This window comes from Macrosteles quadrilineatus, unplaced genomic scaffold (assembly GCF_028750875.1).
Source record: "Macrosteles quadrilineatus isolate MER2022 unplaced genomic scaffold, UCM_ALF_1.0 Scaffold_1__1_contigs__length_201487025, whole genome shotgun sequence".
In the NCBI taxonomy this organism is placed as follows: Eukaryota; Metazoa; Arthropoda; class Insecta; order Hemiptera; family Cicadellidae; genus Macrosteles; species Macrosteles quadrilineatus.
The window spans coordinates 90,359,051-90,382,933 of record NW_026542594.1 but is presented as its reverse complement, the minus strand read 5'-3'; the positions used below and the strand labels follow the sequence as shown (position 1 = coordinate 90,382,933).

At 34.1% G+C, this 23,883-nt stretch overlaps 2 protein-coding genes across 2 annotated transcripts in view; both read left to right on the top strand.

The window, feature by feature from the left end:
* The window catches only part of LOC128998808 (uncharacterized), a 261,627-nt gene extending 254,386 nt beyond the window's left edge, over positions 1-7,241 (top strand). The window contains exons 42-43 of the mRNA XM_054425167.1: positions 6,710-6,867; positions 7,043-7,241. Coding sequence (XP_054281142.1) covers positions 6,710-6,867; positions 7,043-7,241 — 357 coding nt within the window. The remainder of the gene's footprint in view (positions 1-6,709; positions 6,868-7,042) is intronic.
* A 114-nt stretch (positions 7,242-7,355) lies between these two features.
* The window catches only part of LOC128998798 (zinc finger FYVE domain-containing protein 26), a 199,775-nt gene continuing 183,247 nt past the window's right edge, over positions 7,356-23,883 (top strand). Inside the window, exons 1-3 of the mRNA XM_054425158.1 lie at positions 7,356-7,370; positions 7,911-7,985; positions 8,093-8,342. Of these exons, the coding sequence (XP_054281133.1) occupies positions 7,356-7,370; positions 7,911-7,985; positions 8,093-8,342 (340 nt within the window). The remainder of the gene's footprint in view (positions 7,371-7,910; positions 7,986-8,092; positions 8,343-23,883) is intronic.

The window sequence follows — 23,883 nt, the reverse complement described above, 5'->3', positions numbered from 1 at the left end:
ACTTAATTCAAGCAACCAACTTTTGAAAATAGATGTTGTGAATTGTGATTTTCAAGAGAGAAAAAAACTGTGGACGTGGCTAATTTGAAATTCTATGATTCAAAATCGTCATTTAAGTTTATTTACACAGCTTTACAGTGTTTTATAGGTTAAAAATGCATATGCAGTTTATTATTAACCGCGCCGAACTATCCGAATCCGAAAATATCTGAATCCGAACCTCCCAATATCCGATCCGATCCGAACCGAGCCTCAACTATCCGATCCGAATCCGATCCGAAATTAAATTTCACTATCCGCACACCTCTACTGGAAACCTATTGCGGCTATGAGTAAGGCTATTTGTAGAAACCACTATTTACAATAAATGTTGATTATGTCGATCTGTTATATACATCTTGAGTATTACCATAATCTTTGAGTCGAATATTTTAAAGTCATCAGAAATTATGACTGTTATTCGTTTTAAAATAACGCCTGTAATACTTAGCAATTGCTCGAATTCGAGCAACAGGTACACTAGTATTCTCTTATTTTGATCATAAAGTATTTACCTATATTCATATCTTTCAAATACGAGGGCTATCCAGAAAGTAGATTTCTTTTTTTGTCTGTATCCTCTAGGGGCGGGGCTAGCGCGACAATCTTGGTGTTAGTTCGTTATGCAGCTCAGTCGGCATTTAGCCGTGCTAGTTAGAGTATTCTGCTGTACTCCGTTGAGTTACTGCGACAGTTGAAGTGCGTGCAATAAAAATGAATGGACTCTTTGGTTACAGTTTGGTAACCAAGCTTTTTAGTTATGATCTCGTGCAACAAACTTCACAAAATTTGTGGTATACCCATAGAGAGTTCTGTTATTGTGAACTTTCGAGTTTTACGGACATCGGCATCGACTTTTTTGACAAGTTTGGCAGTCACAATGCTAGGTCTTCCACTCCACTCTTCGTCGTGAACGTTAGTTCGGCCATTTTAAAATTTGATGACCCACTGACGAACTCCACCTTCAGTAATAATGTTTTCCCCATAAACTTAACAAAGTTGCCGATTACCGAACTGCACGCACTTCACAGTTTGCAGCATTTTCAATTAACACAGAAATTTTAAACTGTCACAGTAACTCAACGGAGTACAGCAGAAACCACTTACTAGCATGGCTAGATGCCGACTGAGCTACTTTAACAAACTAACACCAAGATGGTCGCGCTAGCCCCGCCCCTAGCGGATACAGACAAAAACGTAATCTACTCTCTGGATAGCCCTCGTAATAACTTATATGCTAATGCTATAGTAGATTTACTTCAAATATTTTAAAATTAATAAGTATTTTATTTATTGATGGAATATTTATTTATTATTTTAATATTCACTTATATTCTTTGTCTATTACTGGGCCGATTTTAGAAAAAAATACCTGTTGAAGAAAATAAAATAAGGTAAAATTGGATTATAAACTTAGTTCCTTGTTTCATCCTTTTATGTGCTGAAAACATTACATGACTAAACAGGGTGTCTACCAACCGGGAAATCCGGGGAAACCGGGAATTGTACTTAAGTCATATCTTTTTGATAGAAAACAATACGTAGAACTTAGTCACTGTAATAACAAAAATTATAAAATTTCTTACAATTCTTGTACTCGGGAAGTAAAATATGGGGTGCCCCAAGGATCGATCCTAGGCCCTCTTTTATTCATCTTTTATTTGAGAAATTTTCCTCAACTCAGTGATTTTAGCAAGCTTTGCCTATATGCTGATGATGCAAATTTAAAAATAGCCGCAGGAACCTATGCTGAACTTGAAGCCAAGGCCAATTCTGATATATTATTACTTAACAGTTTTTTTAATTTGAATAATTTGCGTTTGAACACAGATAAAACTAATTTTATGTGTTTCCAAGCAGGAAAAACTAAACCGTAAAATCTGCCAAAAATTGTAGTTAATAACAACATAATTCAAAATAAAGACCACATCAAATTCTTGGGATTAGAAATTGATGAAAATTTGAATTGGAATCATCATATTGATCAGTTACTTTCTAAAATTTCATCTGGCCTTTATGCGCTAACAAGATTAAAACCCCTATGTGATAAGGAAACTTTAAAAATTATATATTTTTCGTACATACATTCAATCATATCATTTGGAGTTTCACTTTATGGTGCAGCAAAAAAGAAAAAATTAAAATCAATTCTAAAAAAACAAAAGAAAGCTATTCGAATTTTGTGCAATTTAAAACGCAGAACTTCAGTCAAAGAATATTTTAAAACTGAGAATATTATGACTGTTTATGGAATGTATGTCTATGAAACAGTATTATCAGTAAAAGACAGATTTAATGAATTACAACTTATTGGAGACTATCACAATTACTTCACTAGAAATCGAGAAAACCTGGCCACAAGCTCACATACTCTGCAACTTTTTACGAAGACACCTAAATATGCTGGTTCCAAATTTTATAATAAACTTCCCAATGAAATCAAATTAGAAACTTCCAAAAATAAATTTAAATCAAAATTGAAAAAGTTTCTTATCAACAAGGCTATGTACTCCTTTGAAGAGTTTTAGTTCTATAAGTTATTAATTGCTCTGTTTCATATCAATTGAAACTTTTGGTTTTAAAATAATTTTATCTATATTTTTAATTTTGATATTTTCATGTATAAACTTTCATATTGCACTGCTTGTTTTAATTTATTTGATCTGAAAAGCTATTAATATTGATGGTATGTTGTTATGCCATGCATGATAATGATGAGTATTTTAGTTAGTTAGTTAGTTTTATTAAATTACTCTTGACGCCATTCCTGTATCTATATATTGTACTTTAATGAATAAAGTTATATGAAATGAAATAAAATGAAATGAAATTTTTACTGGCCATGAAATGTACGGGAATTGTCCTTAAATGCCAGACTATGTCCTTAAATTTTTAATGAGCCATAATTTTATTGATCGCTAGTTGGTTAGGAGCACATAAAAGGTTTATCAGATGTTTGTTTACATTTTCATAATTTATTACTAGAGTAATTATGCAATAAAAATCCCATTAACAATCTCAAACCCATTAATATTTTATCACGACAATCAAGTGTCAAGTCAAGTACTTCCAAGAACTGTTGACTCAGCAGCTAGCTCATAAAAGTTGTATCACTTTTATTCCTTTACAACTTCTTTTTTTATTACTAGGGTAATTATTATTAGATCTCAAACCTATTTTATCGTGAAAATAATAGCTTTATAATGGCTGTTAAATTTCACTTCTTACTTGTACTTTCGGCTTGAAGATTCAATTTGCCGCGGCCAGTGCCTAGTGCCATAAAATTGTTTATGGTTTTATATTAAACATGTAAATAATCTACAGGCTTATTTTGTAAGTTAACCCCTATTTTATGGACATTTTTATCTTTCAATTGACAAAACCACAAGCATTGTTGTTTGCATTAATGTTTTATTACTATGTAGGCCTGCTTGGTTTCAAATTATGTCATTGCATTTTCTGTATCTTTGTCTTATATTGTTGGCTATTCAGGTTTCAATGTTTTTTGTTTCCCATATATTTATTTATTGAGTTGTATGCTTTAAGCAATCAAAATCTTATGAACTAGAGTGATGATAGTGACTTTGCTGCTATTATAACCTCATTGTTTGTAACTCAGTTTATATAGGCCCTCCTAAATAATTAGGTCTAGGCCTGGGTATTTTGATTCTTGAAAGAGCTGTAAAATATATTAAGAAAATGTAATTGAGCCTAAGATAAACAACTAATGATAGCTTTGTGTCGATATTAACTTTGCAAATGAAAATACAATAATCTTACTCTGTGCTTATTGCTTATTAATCAGCCGCTTACCATACCTTGATTTTGTACTAAGAATTGAGTAACAATATGCATTAAAGATTTTTTTTCAAAAGTAGTCGAGAACCTAACGTTGTGCCAGGGCGAATCATGCCAAATTAATCGGCCTGGATCGGATAAGCTATGTTATGAAGTTTACGTGACTGATGGAGATATTTGTCGCTATCGCAGGAGACAATGATTGCATTTCTCTGTTACACTATAAAAGCTTTACCTAAAGTGTAGGTAGGCCTATGTTTGTTTACTTTCAATAAATTTCTATTTTGTAATTTTTAACTCTTATCTATTATTATTTACTTTTCTCTCTGGTACAACTACAGTGAATAACAAGATTAATACAGTTTGACAAATCAGGAAAACTATTTGGTAGGCCTAATGACACCGACAAAGGTTACGGCAAAGTGTCCTTAAATGTACGGGAATTGTCCATGAATTTTTTATCCAGAATGTAGTAGACACCCTGTAAAAGGTATTTGACTAGGCTGACTATCGGTGAGTCGCTAGCGTCACGGACTTCAGGCCCAAGGCAGCGATGTCGTGGGTTCGGATCCTGGTCACTGCCGCAAACATTTTATCAGTACAGTTCACCTTCCTACTGTACCGGCTCACCTCTTACTTTGCTGGATACGTTCCACGCACAGATCTGTAGTCTATGTGGACGGGCAAATGAAGGGTTAAAAGAGGCCGCCAACCTCTTAAAAAAAATTATTTGTAAATACCTAAATTATGAAAGAAAATAGCTTGGCTCAGAAAAAGCTCGAGGCTCAAGCTTTTAGTAAAATTTTTAGTAAATAATTTTGTCCTTGAAAGAAAAAAAGATTTGAATAAATATCTGGTTAGGCGAACAATTGAAGGTAAAGATGTGACTAAAGTTGTTACTAGCTTAAGTTCATCATGTAGTGAAGATTACTATGGTTTATCAAATAGAGTTCTAAAGGAAATATGTCAAGGTGATAGTGACACCATTGACTTTACTGTTTAATATGATCTTGGAACAGGGTATATATCCGCAAGCACTAAAAGTAACAAAAGTGATACCAGTCTATAAAAAGGGTGAAAAGTTGAGCCCATCTAGTTACCGACCAATTTCTCTGGTTCCTATAATAAGTAAAGTTTTTGAATCCTGTATTAAGGCTCAACTTGATACATTTTTTGTGACTAATAATTTGTTTTGTGAGGAACAGTATGGTTTCATGCAAGGTAAAAATACAGTAAAAGCAGTAGAGAATGTGATAGAAACAGTGTTAGAAAACTTAGAAAATAAGCTGTTATCATCTGCCTTACTCATAGATCTTACTAAAGCTTTTGATTGCATGAATCATGAGCTACTGCTAGACAAACTGTTTCACTATGGTATCAGAGGTAAAGAACTTAATTTATTTAAATCATACTTGAGTGGTAGAGAACAAATGGTGGTACAGGGCAGTGATAAGTCTGGCTTTAGAACAATATTAATGGGTGTGCCTCAGGGATCAGTCCTTGGACCTCTTTTATTTATTATTGCTGTGAACGATTTTGCTTCAAATATTCCTTGTGCCACAGTGTTATATGCAGATGATACCACACTTCTTAACAGTAAAAAACACCTAGATGATCTAATAAGAACTGAGAACCAAGCCTTAGAAATAGCAATGGAATGGTTTCATTCTAATCTTTTAATTGTTAATGAGAAAAAGACTGAACAAATTATCTTTTCTTTGGACTTTTCTATTTATAAAGATGTGAAACCTGTTAAGTTGTTAGGTATTTATCTTGATAGTAGGTTAAGTTGGGAAACTCATGTCGAGCAGTTGTGTAGAAAACTGTCTAGAGTAATTCACCTTCTTAGAAAGTTGAAAGATTGTGTAACCAAAAACATGCTGATAACTGCCTATTATGCTTTTTTCATTCTCACTTAAAGTATGGCATAACTTTATGGGGCAACTCGTGTAGTGCATTAGAGGCTTTTAAGTGGCAAAAAAGAGCTGTAAGAGTCATTACAAATGTTTCAGATAGGGAGTCATGCGTTCCTTTATTCAAAGAGCTTAAAATAATGACTCTTCCAAATTTGTACATATATTGCTGCCTGATGGATGTTAAGAATTCTATTTGTAAATTGTCTGTTAGAAAAGAAATACATGGCTATTAAACGAGGAAAAACTATCTTCTTAACTTAATCTCTGTACGGTTGGAAAAAACAAGAAACAGTCATGTTTATATGAAAATTAAATTATTTAATAAACTGCCAGAAAACATGTGGAATATAACTTCAAAACTGTTTGAAAATAAGATTAAAATATGGTTAAGAGAACATATTTTTTATACTGTTGATGAATTTTTAGCTTGTGACATTAGTACTTTAAGAATTTAAATTGGATAATTGTTTAGATTTTATATTAATTGTTTGTTATGTCATTCCCTGGTGTTTTTATATTTTGTTATTGTTTTAATCTATAAATTAATATTATATTTTTCAATGTACCTTTTACTTAGAATAGGCTATTTACATAATACATACATTATATGCTTGTGACTTTGTCAATTGCACACATGTGTTTAAAGACAATAAAAATCTTTGACTTTGACTTTGACTTTATTCAAAAGGTCAATTTGGGCTCGGCTCGATTAAAAATCTCAGGCTCGCACACGTCTAACAGTTTTTAATATAACTAACTGTGGACTCTGCACTGTATGCTGAGGAGGAGGAGGATTGTGTTTGTCAGCCAGACCTGGTAGCCTACCTGCTGGGTGCTTTGCTAGACAGTGTCAGTGATAGTCCCAATACTCCCAATGTGGATGCACATGGTGTGCTGGAATCTACTTCACGACTGAGATCACTAGACTGGAGGTTACTCTGAGCTGTGTGTTACAGGCTGCAGTGGAGGAGGAGGATAGTGTGTGTCAGCCAGACCTGGTAGCCTACCTGCTAGGTGCTTTGCTAGACAGTGTCAGTGATAGTCCCAATACTCCCAATGTGGATGCACATGGTGTGCTGGAATCTACTTCACGACTGAGATCACTAGACTGGAGGTTACTCTGAGCTGTGTGTTACAGGCTGCAGTGGAGGAGGAGGATAGTGTGTGTCAGCCAGACCTGGTAGCCTACCTGCTGGGTGCTTTGCTAGACAGTGTCAGTGATAGTCCCAATACTCCCAATGTGGATGCACATGGTGTGCTGGAATCTACTTCACGACTGAGATCACTAGACTGGAGGTTACTCTGAGCTGTGTGTTACAGGCTGCAGTGGAGGAGGAGGATAGTGTGTGTCAGCCATACCTGGTAGCCTACCTGCTAGGTGCTTTGCTAGACATTGTCAGTGATAGTCCCAATACTCCCAATGTGGATGCACATGGTGTGCTGGAATCTACTTCACGACTGAGATCACTAGACTGGAGGTTACTCTGAGCTGTGTGTTACAGGCTGCAGTGGAGGAGGAGGATAGTGTGTAACAGCCATACCTGGTAGCCTACCTGCTGGGTGCTTTGCTAGTCAGTGTCAGTGATAGTCCCAATACTCCCAATGTGGATGCACATGGTGTGTTGGAATCTACTTCACGACTGATAAAAATTTTTGGAAATCAAGTTTATGTAGATAGTAGGGAGGTATTTAAGAAAACGGTCATAGAATTTGTATTACAGTATGATAGGGATGAAGTTGTGCCATAATATATTAGCGTAAGGTAAAGGATGTTTCTATAAATTTAGAATTGTTTAAAAAGTATGCATGTTAAAAATATCTTTAAATTATTATGAATGTACCTATTTAAACGTATTTTTGTATAGCTATATTGTGCATGTTTTATAATTGTAAAAAAAAGAAAGAATTATTATTGATTGTTAAAAGTGAAAAAAGTGATGTGACTTACCTAATATTGAAGAAAGGAAAAATAGACATTATGATGATTTAGGCTGCCAGACAGCTATTCTGTACTAAACATAATGTATTTTTTTTTCCGCACGAACCCTGCGTGGTTCATGGGAGTATTTGTATTTACACCTTATGCAGAAAATAAAGAATTTTGAACTGTGAACTGAGATCACTAGACTGGAGGTTACTCTGAGCTGTGTGTTACAGGCTGCAGTGGAGGAGGAGGATAGTGTGTGTCAGCCAGACCTGGTAGCCTACCTGCTAGGTGCTTTGCTAGACAGTGTCAGTGATGGTCCCAATACTCCCAATGTGGATGCACATGGTGTGCTGGAATCTACTTCACGACTGAGATCACTAGACTGGAGGTTACTCTGAACTGTGTGTTACAGGCTGCAGTGGAGGAGGAGGATAGTGTGTGTCAGCCAGACCTGGTAGCCTACCTGCTAGGTGCTTTGCTAGACAGTGTCAGTGATGGTCCCAATACTCCCAATGTGGATGCACATGGTGTGTTGGAATCTACTTCACGACTGAGATCACTAGACTGGGACTCCCTCAACCCTGGAGACCAAGTGTTTACTCTGTTAGTCAATCTCTACAACCTCATGTGGCTGCATGCTATAATCTTGCTGGAACTGTCTGGTATGTTTATCGATCAGTATCTCATCTAAATCTTAGGGCTAATGAATGAGGTACATCCAATATTTCATACATTTTGACAAGCGAAATATGGACAAAAATTGATCGCTTCTCGATACCGATACCTGAAAAATCTGTTCTTGATACCATTTCCATTGTTTCTTTGTTTTTTTTTTGTTTTTTTTTTTACTTTACCAAATGTTCTTTATGAATTGGTTTTGCTACACCAACCCCTGTCATGTCCTTCCTCATTCACAAAGTAATTTTGGATAATGGGGTGATTTTCAAGTAAAGAAAAAATAAATGCAGCAATGAAAAGTCCTAACTAGTCAATTATAATTTAGACCCTTCTAAAGATATTTAATAACTACTACAGTAGACTCCCTCTAATCCGGACACCTTGGGACCGAGGCCAGTCCGGATAACGGTTTTTCCGATTAAACCGACGTCCCCAAAAACTTGTTAAAACGGACTGTTTAAATGCATACTGTATACGGTATTTGACTAAAATTTAGGAGAGCATTGTATTTAGACACATGATCACTGGTCTCAAATTTTCCCCACGAGAACAGTTGTTTCAGTTCCGCCCCCTTCCTGCCGATCTAGTCCGGTTAAACCGATGTGCTGATAAAAATTTTCTGGTTAAAGAGATGTCATTTCCGCCAAGTATAGTCCGGTTAAACCGATGTCCAGTTAAAAGGTGTCCGGTAGGGGGTCTGCGGTGCACCGAAAAAGTCGGTTCGGTATAGTACAAGCTTAATTACCGACATCGGTTCGGTACAGCATTTTACGCGGTACAAACTCGGTTTGGTACAACCTATTATAATCATAAACTACTTTAAGCTTATCAGATGTTTGTTTACGATCTTCATAATTTATTACTAGGGTAGTGATGTAATAAAAAAAACCATTAGCAGTCCCAAATCCATTAATATTTTATCACCAATAATTTTGTTTAATCCTTTACGATTTTCATTTATTACTTGCATAATAATTATTTTGATATCCCAATTCTGTTTTATCATAAAAATGATAGTTTTTATAATGCTGTTAAATTTAATCTCTAGAAAATAATCTGTAACAGTGTTATGTTTTTGAATAAAGAAATATATCTCTTTGTCCATGTTCCATTACACAATTTTGTCAGCAATTGGAGCAAACAGGTGGTGCAAGAGGGGAGGGGGAGGGTCTATGACCTTGAGTGCCCCCTGGGCCTGGCTGGTGAGAGTGATCTATGGTTTGTTTACATCCCACTACCCTTTTTCTGAGAAAAAAGACCCTGCAGTTTCAAAAACATCGACTTACAGTTTAAAAACATTGACTTGTGTTGCTAATTAGGGCACTAGTGTCTCTGCATTATGTTACCAAGTTGGCATTTAATTTTCTTTTCTCTTGATTTAATATAATCTTTAATATAGTAATTAGTTAAGAGTTCCTTTCAGGGTACCTAATTAATTGTGATATAAACAATATCTCGTCTTGAGTTAGATTTTTAATTCTTTTAATTTATAAGTTATCAAAATCAGTTGTTTTAGCGAATTTCCCATATAGGGAATAAGCTATTACCTTAGGTCTCATGGTAAGACCTGGACCCGGAACTGATTTACTTTTTCGTTTTGAAGTCCCCAGAGGCCAAAACACTATTTGTTCAAATTCATATATATATATGTGTGTGTCCGTTGGCCCGATAACTCGAACAAAAATTATCCAATTTTGATAAAATTTGCTATAAACGTGTAAGCCTACATTTATTCGAACGAGTTCGTGAACCAGCATGATCGGACCATGGGAACGGGGGTTTATGGGGGGTTTTATGGGGTAAAAATGGGTTTTTTACCCTAAAAACATAAGGTTTTTGAATTTCTTTCCCAACCATTTTGTAGAGCTTGAAAAAAAAAATAATGTAGTATATTGAAGCATTGTTGTATGCCTAATGGTTACGAAGAAAATTAAAAAAGTGCAAATTTAATTTTGGTCAACGTTTGGTCAAAAAACACTGTTTACCTTCCCCGTAGCAGCAAACCTAAGCACTCGTTAAATGTAATGTTATTTAAATTGGGAATAAATATGTCTTATTTATGGAAATATTTGAGTAAATGTGTAATCAGACAAGTTGAAATTCGCTTAGTCTGCAGGTTTGCTGTGGCGGAGGTATTTAGATTTTAATCTTTTGCTGTAGGTCTATCTATGCTACTGTATGACATGATATGCAATTTTTACAGTCCTTACTAATTATACCATAAACAATGTGTGTGGCAATTACTATTTTTTTAGAGTTTTATAGTAGGCTAAATCAGTTTACACAACATCTTTTCTTCAATGAATTCTCAACTTTACATGTTGCTTAGCACTATTACTATTTTAGGCCCTATAACAAATAATCTATATATTTAATACGCTAGGCATATTTTTGACATAATTGTTTTGGAGCAGTGGTGCGACCGATCACCATGTCCAAGGTGTTACAGTAGAACCTCTTTAATCCGAACCCCTGTAATCCGAACGTCCACTAATCCGAACGCCTCATTTCTGTACTCTATACACAGTACAGTAGTTCTTTATTGTATAATGTATTTATTGATATACCGGTACGCACCATAATTATTTAAATTGTAATATACAGTACTGTTTATTCCCTATGTTTACTACTGTATTTAATAAACACTGTATTTCACTTTTCTCTAACTATTGTTATGTAAAAACAACAATATGTTCTATAATCCGAACTATTCAATAGTCCGAACTACCCCCGGTCCCAATTAGTTCGGATTAAAGAGGTTCTACTGTATTAGAAAGGTCTTATCATGTAGTTTTGCCATCAAACAAAAAAACTTTGGAATACCATCAGGGCTCTGTCCCAGTGGCCTTCAAAGTTCCCATGTTATTCTTAGGGAGAAAATGTTTGTTTACATTTGAACAGATGAATACTTTGAAATTGACACTAATATTTGAAACAGCTGGTTAGATTTATTAGATTAGTTGAAAAGATTAATATTGAACTGTTTTAAACCAGTTTTTATTTGTACAAAATCAAAACATTACCAAAAAAACGTTCGACATAATGGAGACTATAAGACGTTCACCAGGACGCCCAATATAGGAGGAGGCCGACGAACTTTAACTGGTAGACGCGAACAAAATACAAATAATACTATTGTCGTTGATATCCGAATACAGCAAGCACCCTTTCGTGTTGGGTCTAAGTGTGCTCTCCAACAGACGCCTGAAGATTTCACATTCAATTTAGGACTGTTGGATAATGGCTGCATAAGCTGTTGATTTTGGAAGATAAGGAGGCGGGTAGGACTACATCGGAAACAGAAGACAGGAGATATTAGATGAGTGACAAATGCGTTGTGAGCATAGTGTTTCATGTTAACTTTTTAAAGGTAAATGTTCGGATATATATCTAACATCAGAAAGAGACTGGAACAAGATTGGGAGATGGGCCATTATGAAACGCAGTTTGTCACAGGACATTGAAAATTTCAAGGCGATTTTGTGTAAATTTTACCTGGTGGAAGAGGAAGTATGTAGATGTGGAGAAATAAAAACCACAAGTCACGTATTAATCAATTGTTCACTTCAGGAGGCAAATAGGAATAAGTCTTGGATAAGAGACATCTAGAGATGAGAAAATAAAACATGATGAGTGACAAGGAAACAATTGAGACGTTTAGAAAAGTTGCTAAGAAAATAGGAATAACCAGGGATACATACAGGCTTTTAAATTTAAAAAAAGAAACAAACAAAAACTAAGAAAGAAAAGGAATGAAAAGGAATGAGAACTTGCAAATGAAGGGGAGAGGAAAGGTTAGAGCGAATCTCAATGATCCCTCGCTCAGAGGGCGGTATGGAGAAAGGAGTCGTGCTGTTAGGCTTTTGGACACATACGTCTGGACGAGGATTGAAAGTGGCTGAAGCCTAAAAAGAAAGGAGATTTTCACGGAGAATTGGCCTGGCAATTAAGTCCCAGACGTAAGCCAGGGGTGGCGGTGGGAACGAGGAGTTTGCTACAAACATTTACTGACTTGGTTGAAATGAAATATTTACTATTTGAATTTGGGTTGGCGTAAATATTACAATGGAAAAAAGCGAGAGAGCCTGGATAATTTGGTATACTAAAAAGAAAAAAATATTACAACTGTGCTGCATTTCTGAGTAATCATTGAAAGAGCCGATTTGCAAACTATGGAAACGTAGGAAAGTCATAGAACACCACCAAGGGGAAGAAATAGAAATAATATTTTTTAAGTCATCAGACATTTTGACCGTTATTTGTTTTAAAATAATGCCTGTAATACTGAGCAATTGCTCGAATTTGAGCAACATGTACACTAGTTCTTATGTAAAGCTGTAGAAATCACTAATAATAATTATTAATAACTAGTGTACCTGTTGCTCGAATTCGAGCAATTGCGAAGCATTACAGGCGTTATTTTAAAACGAATAACGGTCATAATTTCCCGTGACTATATAAAAGTTGACTCAAAGATTAATAGATTATGGAAATACTCACGATGTACACAACAGTTAGATATAATCAAAACTGTTTGTAAATATGTTATCTTTTTTCAAAAGCTGATCTTGTTTTTTAGAATTTTCTACAAATGTTTTCCACTCATAGCCGCATTAGGTTCTCTATATTAACGATTATAAATTAAGAAAAAAACCCTTATTTCTATTTCTTCTACTTGGTTGTGTTCTATGACTTTCTTATGTTTCCATTGTTTGCAAATCGACTCTTTCAATGATTGCTCAAGAAATGTAGCACAGTGTTAATTCAGTTTTATTTTTAGTAGGCCTATATCAAATTGTCCAGGATTTCTCGCTTTTTTCCATTGTAGGCCTAATAATTACACCAACCCAAGTATCGTCTACAGATGCAATACGCCTACGTACAATCTCCAAGAAGTGGTAAAAAAGGGCAGAAACCAACCCATACATCAGACATAAGTTAACTCCATAAGAAATAATTTTAAGTGTTACTGTGATGTTAGGATTTTCCACTAATTTGGCAATAGAACATTATATTGCAAAACATGACACGATGCAGAAGAAAATCGATTTTAAAATCAGAAAAAAACCATTGCAAATACTTCATTTTGACAAATTCAGTAAATCACAATTTAAATATTAAGAGCTGTTTCATTAAAAAGTAGTGTAAAATTATACATACTGTCATAATGTAAACAAATCTGCTGAGGGGACTCTAAAGGCCTCTGGGGCAGAGCCCCAAGGGAATTTACCTCGTTTCTCTTTTGATGGCTCATCTACAGACCAAGACCTTTCTTTAGAGACCCCTACTAAGTTTCTACGCCCAGCCGTTCTCTGAAATTAGCTGTGACAAAAACCCGTTTTCCCCCATAAGAATAACATAGGATGGGAATTTAAAGGACACTGGGGCAGAGCCCCAAGGGAATTTACCACATTTCTCTTTTGATGGCTCATCTACAGACCAAGTCCTTTCTTTAGACACCTCTACCAAGTATCTACGCCCAGCCGTTCTCTCAAATTAGCTGTCACAAAGAAAAACAGTTTCAAATTAATATATAGATAGATCAATTGTGTACCTATTTAATACATAGACAATAGACAAAATCTAAATCTTAATTGAAATATTCCTAGAGAACATTCATGCGTCAGGTACATAAAATGTACAGTATGTACATAAACTATTACAGTCATTTGCAATTACAATTAGAATTTTCTTCTTCTTTTTTCATGGTAGCTTATTGTTTAAGAATTCATCCTCAGAGTAGAACGGCCGGTCCATAAGCCATGTTGTCAGGTGCTTCTTGAACAGATTGGGTTGTTCTCTCTTAATAGTCTGGGCGTCGACCCATTGTAATTAACGATGACCTGGAAATTTGGGTGGACAAAGGTTTTTTGACTGATTCTGACTCAGTTTTTTGCGCTGATTACGAATATGCCGGGTGCCACCTCGGCACCCTTGGGCAAACGCCGCCATATTGGAAAAATGGCGGCCAAAACTGGTTTTTTGATAAATACTCGAAAACGGTTAGTTTTAGAGATATTTATGTAAAGACATAAAATGTAGAGCGTAAAAAACTACACAGAAATGATATCAAAACTTTTTTTGTAAACCTCACGGTTTTAGCACAATTTTGTGAAATTGAAGTTATTATTAACATAAAGTTGTAATTTAGTGCCAATACCTATGACATATTACATTCATTCTTCAAAAAAACATAATTATATTATGCATTACACATTTGTACAAGTAACCTTTGAATTAAAATAATTGTTAGTTTCATCTAACATCCCTCAGTTACCCACCCCGTGGCCATTATGCTATTTCTGTATGCGAGTCTTCAATAAAGTTGCAAATACAGTTGTGATAGTTGCTTGTAAGTGGTGTACAAGTGATATGTAGTTGGATACTTTGGTTGGAAATTACTAAGGTAAATTATCTTAAAATTAGATTTTTATGTTATTGCATTATGTCATTGATTTAACCTGCTTATAAATACCTGCCAACTACATATGCTATTCTACCTATAGGACTAGATAAATACGATTATACTATTACATAATTTTTACTCTGTTAGGTATTTAATTGACAAGCTGTAATACTAGTTAGTACAAGGTTCTATTATAATATATTATGTATCAATATAGGCCTATACATTAAATTGGCAAATAAAAATGTATCGAATATTAGAACGAATGATTTTCTATTTAAAAGTTTGCATTAAAAAAATATATATATATACATGGTGTGGCGAAACTTTACCGTGCTCTTCCCCCCAAATACCACCACCCCGACGAAAAAAACCCCAGATCCAGCACAGTATATGTTTGTGGAACGTCTTTATAAGTTAATGAAGATTCCAATTGATGTGTTTTGTTCTAGATTGGAACAATGAATTGAATACGATAATGACAGAAAATAGAAGTGTAATTGAGGATGAAAACTTATCTCAAAGGGAAGGGAATATTCTTGCTTTTTAACTGCGGAAAAAATTGACAGTTAATAAGTGGAGGCCCTGTAAGAGTCTGATCAATTAACCCTTTGAGTGCCAACGTCCGGTTAACCGGACGTTTTTAAAACGAGCCAAAAGTGCCGACATCCGGCCGACCGGACGTTTTTAGAACGAGCCAAAAGTGCCAACGTCCGGCTGACCGGACGTTTCGTAATGATCGAACAGTTGTCATAACAACCGAATGGATACTCGGATTCTTTTAACCCATATATTAACATTGTGTCGAAAGTTACTAGATGGGATACATCGATTTTCGTTGGTCGAAATATCGAAAATTCGATTTTTACGAAATTTTAACCTAAAAATCGCCAGATCGCGCTCGGCATTTTTAGTGCAACCTTCGGGAAAAATCATCGGCATATTTTGAGCGTTACTTTTATTTCTTGTCTGGCACTCTAAGGGTTAAATCAGCAAGTATTGAACTACATGGATGAAAATTTACTCGATTATTTTCATAAATCTTGTGTGTCCTCTTCCTCATAGATATCAAAGACCCACATTCAGCGTGCATTTAAAACATTAGCCGGTCCGTAGTTCCTCCACCACCCAAGCGTTTGAAAATATCAGATATTCAGAGCTTTGATTTTAGACCAAATTGCCTGTACTGTGGTGAAAAATGTTTGAAAATTGATCTAAAACATCCCGACCGATGAAAACCATATTCCCAAATCCGAACTGTTGATAGACCGAACAAGCCCACTCTAAACAATTAATTTTAGAAAAATGTGAGTTAAGGCAAGATGAGTTTTCTAATAAATTAATGTTCGAATCAATGGCGTAATTGGAGATCTACATGCAGCCGATGCACACTATCATAGGGATAGTCATAATGCTTTTTTGCACCAAAAACAAAGACCTAAAAATTACACAAACACAAATCTTGGTAGTGAAGATACTATTTTTAAATCAGTTATTAATATAATGAAAGAAGACCCATCACGCGTTTGGAACTCAATAGAGCTGTTTGAGTTTTATAAATCCCAGGGTGAGTCAAACATAACACGTAAAACTCTGGTAAAAAAAATAACAGACATAGTAGGGCCTAGCTTGATTGTGTTAATTTCTCCTGGAAATACTAACATAGTTGCGTTTAAAAATCAAATGACATTTTGTGTCGTTTATTTCTTGTTTGTTTGTTTGCCTTTTCAAAAGGTATGTTTTGACTTACTTTTAATTTAAATGTCAATATTTTATTTACTCTTTTTATATTTAATACTTAATTAATTTCATTAAGCTACAGATCTTGTGGGCTGTTCTACAAATAAAATAAACGTTCACTTGTTTATAACAAATTAATTTATTAATACAAAAAGGAAAAGTTCAATTGGTTAGAGAGTATTAAACATTCATTTGGGCGAATCTTAAATCTTCAAGATAGTTCTTTAGATCAACTAGCCTAACTTATAATAAGTTATGTAATATGGCCTAATTAATTTTTAAATCTTATCTGGTGTAGTAGTGTAGTAATGAGATGAACGTAGCCGGACGAGGTCTAATCCTGGATTCGGTCGTCAGCACTCCTGCGACTGCGTAGGTTAGGTTTAGCCACGGCGTCGTCACCGTTCGTTGACAAGGATCTGCCATCGCCATTTTCCCACCATGATGCGAAGACCAGCGTTTTACTATTCACAGTCACCCGCTTCACCAACTTGGCTTTAAGTCTATTTCGTTCTGATAAGTTAACGGTTGTAGATATCCGGGTCACTTCTCTTTAACATTAAATACATTTGGAGATAACTATGTCACGGTGGAAGGTACAAATGATGTCTTTATGTTTTAAGAAATATGGACTTAAACAAAACACGTCCTTTCGCTACGGTATCCCCTCGCTGAAGATCTCTCTAGCCTCGTACCCGGAGCATATCTGCTTTCTGATTGGTTCCGAAGTCAAGAGCGCACGTGTATTGATTTTCCGAATACTGACGGATTCACACGAAGTTGTCCTACCATTGAATCCATTCTATAATGTTTAGCTTTAATATACAAATTTAATTATTTATTTACTAACCGATATAATCGACCCGTCACAGATACCCCCTAGATTTTTTTTTACAAATTTTGTCTACGAATATTAAAAAAAAAAAATCTACTTCCTCCAAAGGCTGTTCATCTCATTTTACAATTTATTTATTATTTTTTTTTTATCTCACTACCTATCTTAAAAATGTATCAAACTCTAACATATATTTCAATTACCATTTCAAAATAAACTTACAACTCATTTCATTCATTACGAAGAGCTTTCAATTACCTTAAACAATAACCATATTAACATTATCAAAACAATGAAAATTTCTTACCTATATTGGCAAAACAACACAACATATTTATTAAACCTGAAATTATTCAATACAATACACACAATAATTGCAATTTTTTAAATGCAATGAACACAAAGTCTGAATTTTATGAGTTAAATTGCAATTTACTTAATGAAATTGTTCAATTTTTCTAAATAAATTGTGATTGGCATTTAATTTGATTATAATGTCCAATTACTCTAATTTAAAACACCCTCTAAATATATGATTAAACACCACTCAAATATTATCATGCTAGTGTCCATTGGAGTCCTTTCTCACTTTCACTTTGATAACAGCAGTGCATCATATTTAATGTCCAATGTTCTATTGCACCTTATGAGTCACAAACATATCCTAAATACGATAGAGGCCCTAGGATTCGTGTGGTATACTCCTACCTATTACTAAATATTATTCAAAACCTTTTTTGCTATTATGGTTTAACAAAACCAAAACAATTTTAGCACACCAACAATGAATTAACATACAAAATCCTATGATTATGTGACCAAGTGGTAAAACATTTTTTTTTTTTTTTTATAAGACATCTAATTACCAAATATGTCAAAAAATGAAATTCATCATCAAGTACCATTGCTCAGTTCCTAAACCATTACTTCTGTTATTTTGACTCAAATCTCCAATTTCTACTACTAAATTATTCCTCCCAAGATACCCCGATCCGCAATGTCCCACTATTATCCATTCTATTAAACTTTCCACGCATGTTTAATTTATTCTCAGATAAATACTTCAAACTTTTACTGGGGATCCTGTCTTATAATTTTCCTATATCACTCATCACTGGATAGACAAATATGATATCTTCCTGACAACTAATGCGGCTTTAACTTGCCTACTATTTTTCAATAAATCTTAAAATCGCATTACATTATAAGTACCAATAATTTGCTGGATAGGAAATCTCTCAGTATCTTACAATCTTAAAATCAAAAAATCTTCATACAGAATAGAATCATCACATCACCTATACAATTTTCATATTTTGCTGAAATACACTACTTAAAACTAACATCAATTACCATAAATGAAATCATCATTCGTGAAAACAATACTTAATATTATCGTTTAAATAGCAATATGGATTAACTACTTTATATCAACAAATTCCTAAATCTCAGCTTGTTGTCAAAGTCCCATGAATTGACTTAGTAATGATAACCGTTGCTTATTCCATACCACTATTGTAATCTAATGAATCTACAATAAAAGAGATATATTTTAACAACTTCAATGGATGATACTATGTTTTACCTATGAATTCTCATCTTATATAGCTTCTCCCCTATCATGAATCAGCAAACATTGTCCAATCTTTTTTTTTTTTTTTAGCCATATGGTCAGTCTACTCCCATAGGCTCGTGCACCTTGTTCCGTTTTGTTTAAGGGTACAAACAGACAGTAACTCACAAACAAAAACCCACTTTGATCTAATTACACTTAACTTCACTCCATGAACTTCTTTAATTGCCTTATATTATATGTTCCCTTAATTTGATTTGATTCAATATCTTTCAAAACATATGCATTTTCAAATTTTATTTGAACAACCTCATATGGGCCTTCATAACTTTTTAATCTTTTTCCCCAACTTATCAGATAAACAATGTGTTTTAATCAATACCTTTTGCCCAATTTCATATTTCATACTTACTACTTTTTTATCAAACTTAACTTTTCGTTGCAGTAACTTTTTCTTTGTTTTATCTCTGACTATCCTTAACAGCTTTTCATAATTTAGCTGACTATTAGGGAAATTCACTAATCGCTTAAACATGTTTTCAGGCCTTACTCCATACATTAGTGTATAGGGAGTTTGCTCGGTTATGCTACTAACTGACATGTTAAGACAATCTTCAACATATTGTAAATACTCAGTCCATTTTGTATGTTTTTCATAACAATAGGCCCTACACATCCGATTTACTTCTTTATTGTATCTTTCTACTGGGTTACTTTGTGGATTATAAACAGATGAATGAATGTATTTTATTTTCAATTTATCTAGGCCCTCATACCATTTGTTTGATGTAAATTGACTACCGTTATCATTCAATATACATTCAATTTTTCCTACTGTGTTATTAAAATGTTCAACCTTTTTAATTATGGTTACTGCATTAGCTAACCTTATTGCATAAAGCTTTACAAATTTACTAAAAATATCAACCATTGACAAAATTTATTTTGCCCCGAACTTCCCAGCCGGTAATTCGCCTATTAAATCAACGCTTACTAGTTGAAGTAATCAATCAACAGATATTGACTGTATACTACCTTCATTGTGTTTATTGCTGTGTTTTGTCTTTTGGCACAAAATACATTTTTTCAACTGTTCTTTGATTACTTTTTCCATATTATTAAACACACAAAACTCTCTTAGTGTCAAATAAATTTTATGACCACCGAAATGACCGTACTTTCTATGAGCAAAATCGATAATGCTATTTACCTTACTTTGCGGAATGCAAATTCTCCATAGTTCATCGTCATCCTTAGAGTTTTTGAACAATAAACCATTGTAAAGTTTGAATACCCTATTCAACTTATCTTTCTCTATTTCGTCGTTATCAGATTCTAGTATTTCAATGATTTTACCATATTTGTCATCACTCATTTGACTTTCCTTCAGATTACATATGATTTTCTTTACTTCACTCTCTTTAAAACCCAAGTTTAATTTACCTTTTAGTATCTTTACCACGTTCTTATCTTTGTCCTCTAAACCATCTTCCTTTACTCGAGAGAGAATATCACACACTACATTTTCCTTACCGGGTATGTATTGAATTTCTAAATTGAATTCTTGCAATACTAATACCCATCGTAACAGCCTACCATGAGTTAATTTACAGTTGGTCAAAAATGTTAAGGCCTTATGATCAGTTCTTACGACAATTCTATAATGTCCTATTAGATATGCCCTAAACTTGTTGCACGCAAAAATTAAAGCTAACAATTCCTTCTCGGTGATCGAATAAGCCTTTTCAGTTTCCAATAATTTCCGACTTTCAAACATTATTACTTTATCATTACCCTGATCATCCTGCTGGTATAATACACATGCAATCGCACTGTCAGATGCATCCGTCCCTATGAAATATTCTTTCTGAAAATCTGGGTGATTTAACATAACTGACTTTAGAAATTCTTTTTTCAAAACATCAAAGTTTTCAGACTCTACTTTACCCCATTTCCACCTATTTTTTCCGTTCAGCAAATGACTAAATTTGTTGGTTAACTCAGAATATTTATAATGAAAGCACCTGTAATAATTCATAAGTCCTAGTACTGACTGTAATTCTTTTACATTCCGAGGATCTTTTAATTCCAAAATTTTACTTATTTTCTCCGGATACATAGTTATACCTTCTGATGAAATTATGTATCCTAGAAAGTTGATTTCAGACTGAAAAAACTTACATTTATTTAACTTTACTGTGGCTCCGAATTCTGCTAATCTACCAAGGACGAATTTAATGTGTTCTATGTGTTCGTCTAGTGTTTTGGAAAAAATCAATATATCATCAACGTATGTAGTCATAAAAGAATTAAAATCACCTTTAAATATGTGCGACATTGCTTTGATAAAAGTAGCAGACGAGGTTTTCAAACCAAAAGGTAAGCGCTGATAACAGTAATTAGCCCCATTAAAGGTAAATGCCACATATTTTCTAGATTCTTTATTTAAAGCCACCTGCAAAAATCCCTGTGTCAAATCAATTGAGCTTAAGTATTTAGTTCCCGAAAATCTTTGTAAAATGGTCTCAATTTTCTCAGTTCTTTCACAGTCATTAATTATGTACTTATTTATTCTACGGCTGTCCAAACAAACTCGAGTCGAACCATCTTTCTTTGTTACTGCAACCAAACTATTGCAATAGGGACTATTTGTTCTTTCAATTATTTGATTTTCTAGTAAACTCTCTATTTCCTTTTGTACATCTTGTCTTTTATGATATGGAATCGGATATGACTTTCCTACAAACGGATTATCTTGTGTTAAATTAATCTTAGCTTCAAATCCTTTAATTAAACCTGGCTTATCTGAAAATACTTTACTATTATCATTCAAAACCTCAGCCAATTTTCTTATACTCTCACTAGACATTTGAGGATTGCTCATCTGTACATCAGTAATAATTTCACTGATTCCATTATTGGTATCGACGCCTACTTTTAGTATTTTCGCATCATTATCGAGATTCTTACTGTTATTTTGAGAATCAATGACCCTATTCATTGCCAGTTCGATTTGTTCATTGCTATTTACTGTATTCAAGAAATTTGAATATATCACTTTAATCCCACAAATACATCCATTCTCTTTACCCCTACTTAACTTTACTTTTGTTTTTTCATTGCCATTATTTAAAATCATACAGTTACTTTCAAAATCAATGATCGCCTTGAACTTTTCAAAAAAATCACAGCCCATAATTAATATGGTAGGTATGCCCCTGACAATAAAGCATGGAATGTCAAAGACTGAGTCATTTAATCTACAGGGTAAGTATATTTGTTTATTTACTTTCTTTGATTTAACTCCCGTTATCCCTTGTACGGAAACATTTGTCACTGGTAACTCCGGTATTTCTATATGACTATTTGTTTTTAACATGTCATACATATCTTCTGACATAATAGTTGCTTGTGAACCAGAATCCACTATACTTTTTACTCTAACCTCGCCTATCATTATTTCTAGTTCCAGCAAGGCTGTCCCAACCTGATTTGATACAGGGTTATTATAACTGTTTTCATCTAAGAGCTCTTCTCTTAGCTCAGGACCCCCCACTAATTGATTTTGTTCACTAGGCTTTTTTATTTGACATGTAAAAGAACTACTAGCCATTATTTTCCTCTGTGTTTCAATACATTTTGTACAACGGTCATATATTAGTGTTAAGCCCTTTTCATTTAAGTGAACCATATTAGGGTATATTTTATTCTTAATTTTAATTTCCTTCTCATCAGGGGTGCCCATCCCCCCCAAAGCTCACGTCGCAGAATCCCCCCCAAATTCGTTGTTTAACCCATGCCGGAAGGTCTGGGGGCTAACCCATAGTTATGTTTATAATGTGGGGAGGGAAGGGGTGCCCCCGACACTTCTTTAAATTTATGGGAATTTAAGTGTTTTAATCAAACTTTTAACCCAATTTAAATGGACGATTTTCCTTTAAAACTCTAGTAGCAAACTATTTGTTAGTTTAGTTTTAATTTAAATGAGTTGGATTTTTGACATGCACACAATTTGAATCAAAATTGGCCATGTAGTTTTTTTAATCCGATTTTCCATGAGTTAATAGGTTTTAAAAGGGAAAATCACAAAAGTTGCAATAACTTTTGAACCATAATTTTTACGGCATAGAGAGTTTATACAATTTTTGTCATAGTCAAAGAGTATAACATGTTAATTTTAAATCAAAATCGTTCGGGCCAATTCTGAGAAAATTTTATTCATCCATTATTTTATAGGGTTTTATGGAATATCACTATTAAAAATACAAAATGAAAAAAAAAACATCTGGAGAGACCATGGATTGGTACCTAAAATACCAAATTTCATCAAAATCGGACTCGGACCACAGGCGTGGTCTGTAGCTCTGTACCATACATATATACACATACACACATACAGACAGACGCACACATCACTTCGAAAACAACTTTTTTGGGATCAGGGTTTTTACATAAACAAATCTTTTACCATATTAAATTGTAGGGGAGAAAGTACTTGAAGTTATGTCAAAAAGTTTGAGATATTTTCAAAGTTGTCCTTTAATCCACTTCTGAGTTTGGTCCTTTTTAAATAAGTGTAAAATATTCTGTCTCAAAAATATTACTAGGCCTAAACTTAATAGTATATTTCGTGCCTAGGGCCAAAATGAGGTTTTGCTGGTTCAAGGTAGTTTTTAAGTTCGATACGAGGTCGAGGACTTAAAACGATCGAGAACTGCAAAACCATTTCAGTCCGTGGTACGAACGCTATTATTCACCACCCCACACTATACCCTATTACCACTAATTCACCTCAATGATAATGCACTGCACACTGATATAGTCAACACAACTACAACTTGAAGGTCATGTGGATAAATAATTCGAGGAATCAGCAAAAATAATAATAAATAGTTGCTAGGCAGCGGTGACAATAAAACAACTCTATTGCAGTGCTATAGATACTGATTGTGTATTTAAAGCGGGCAGCTG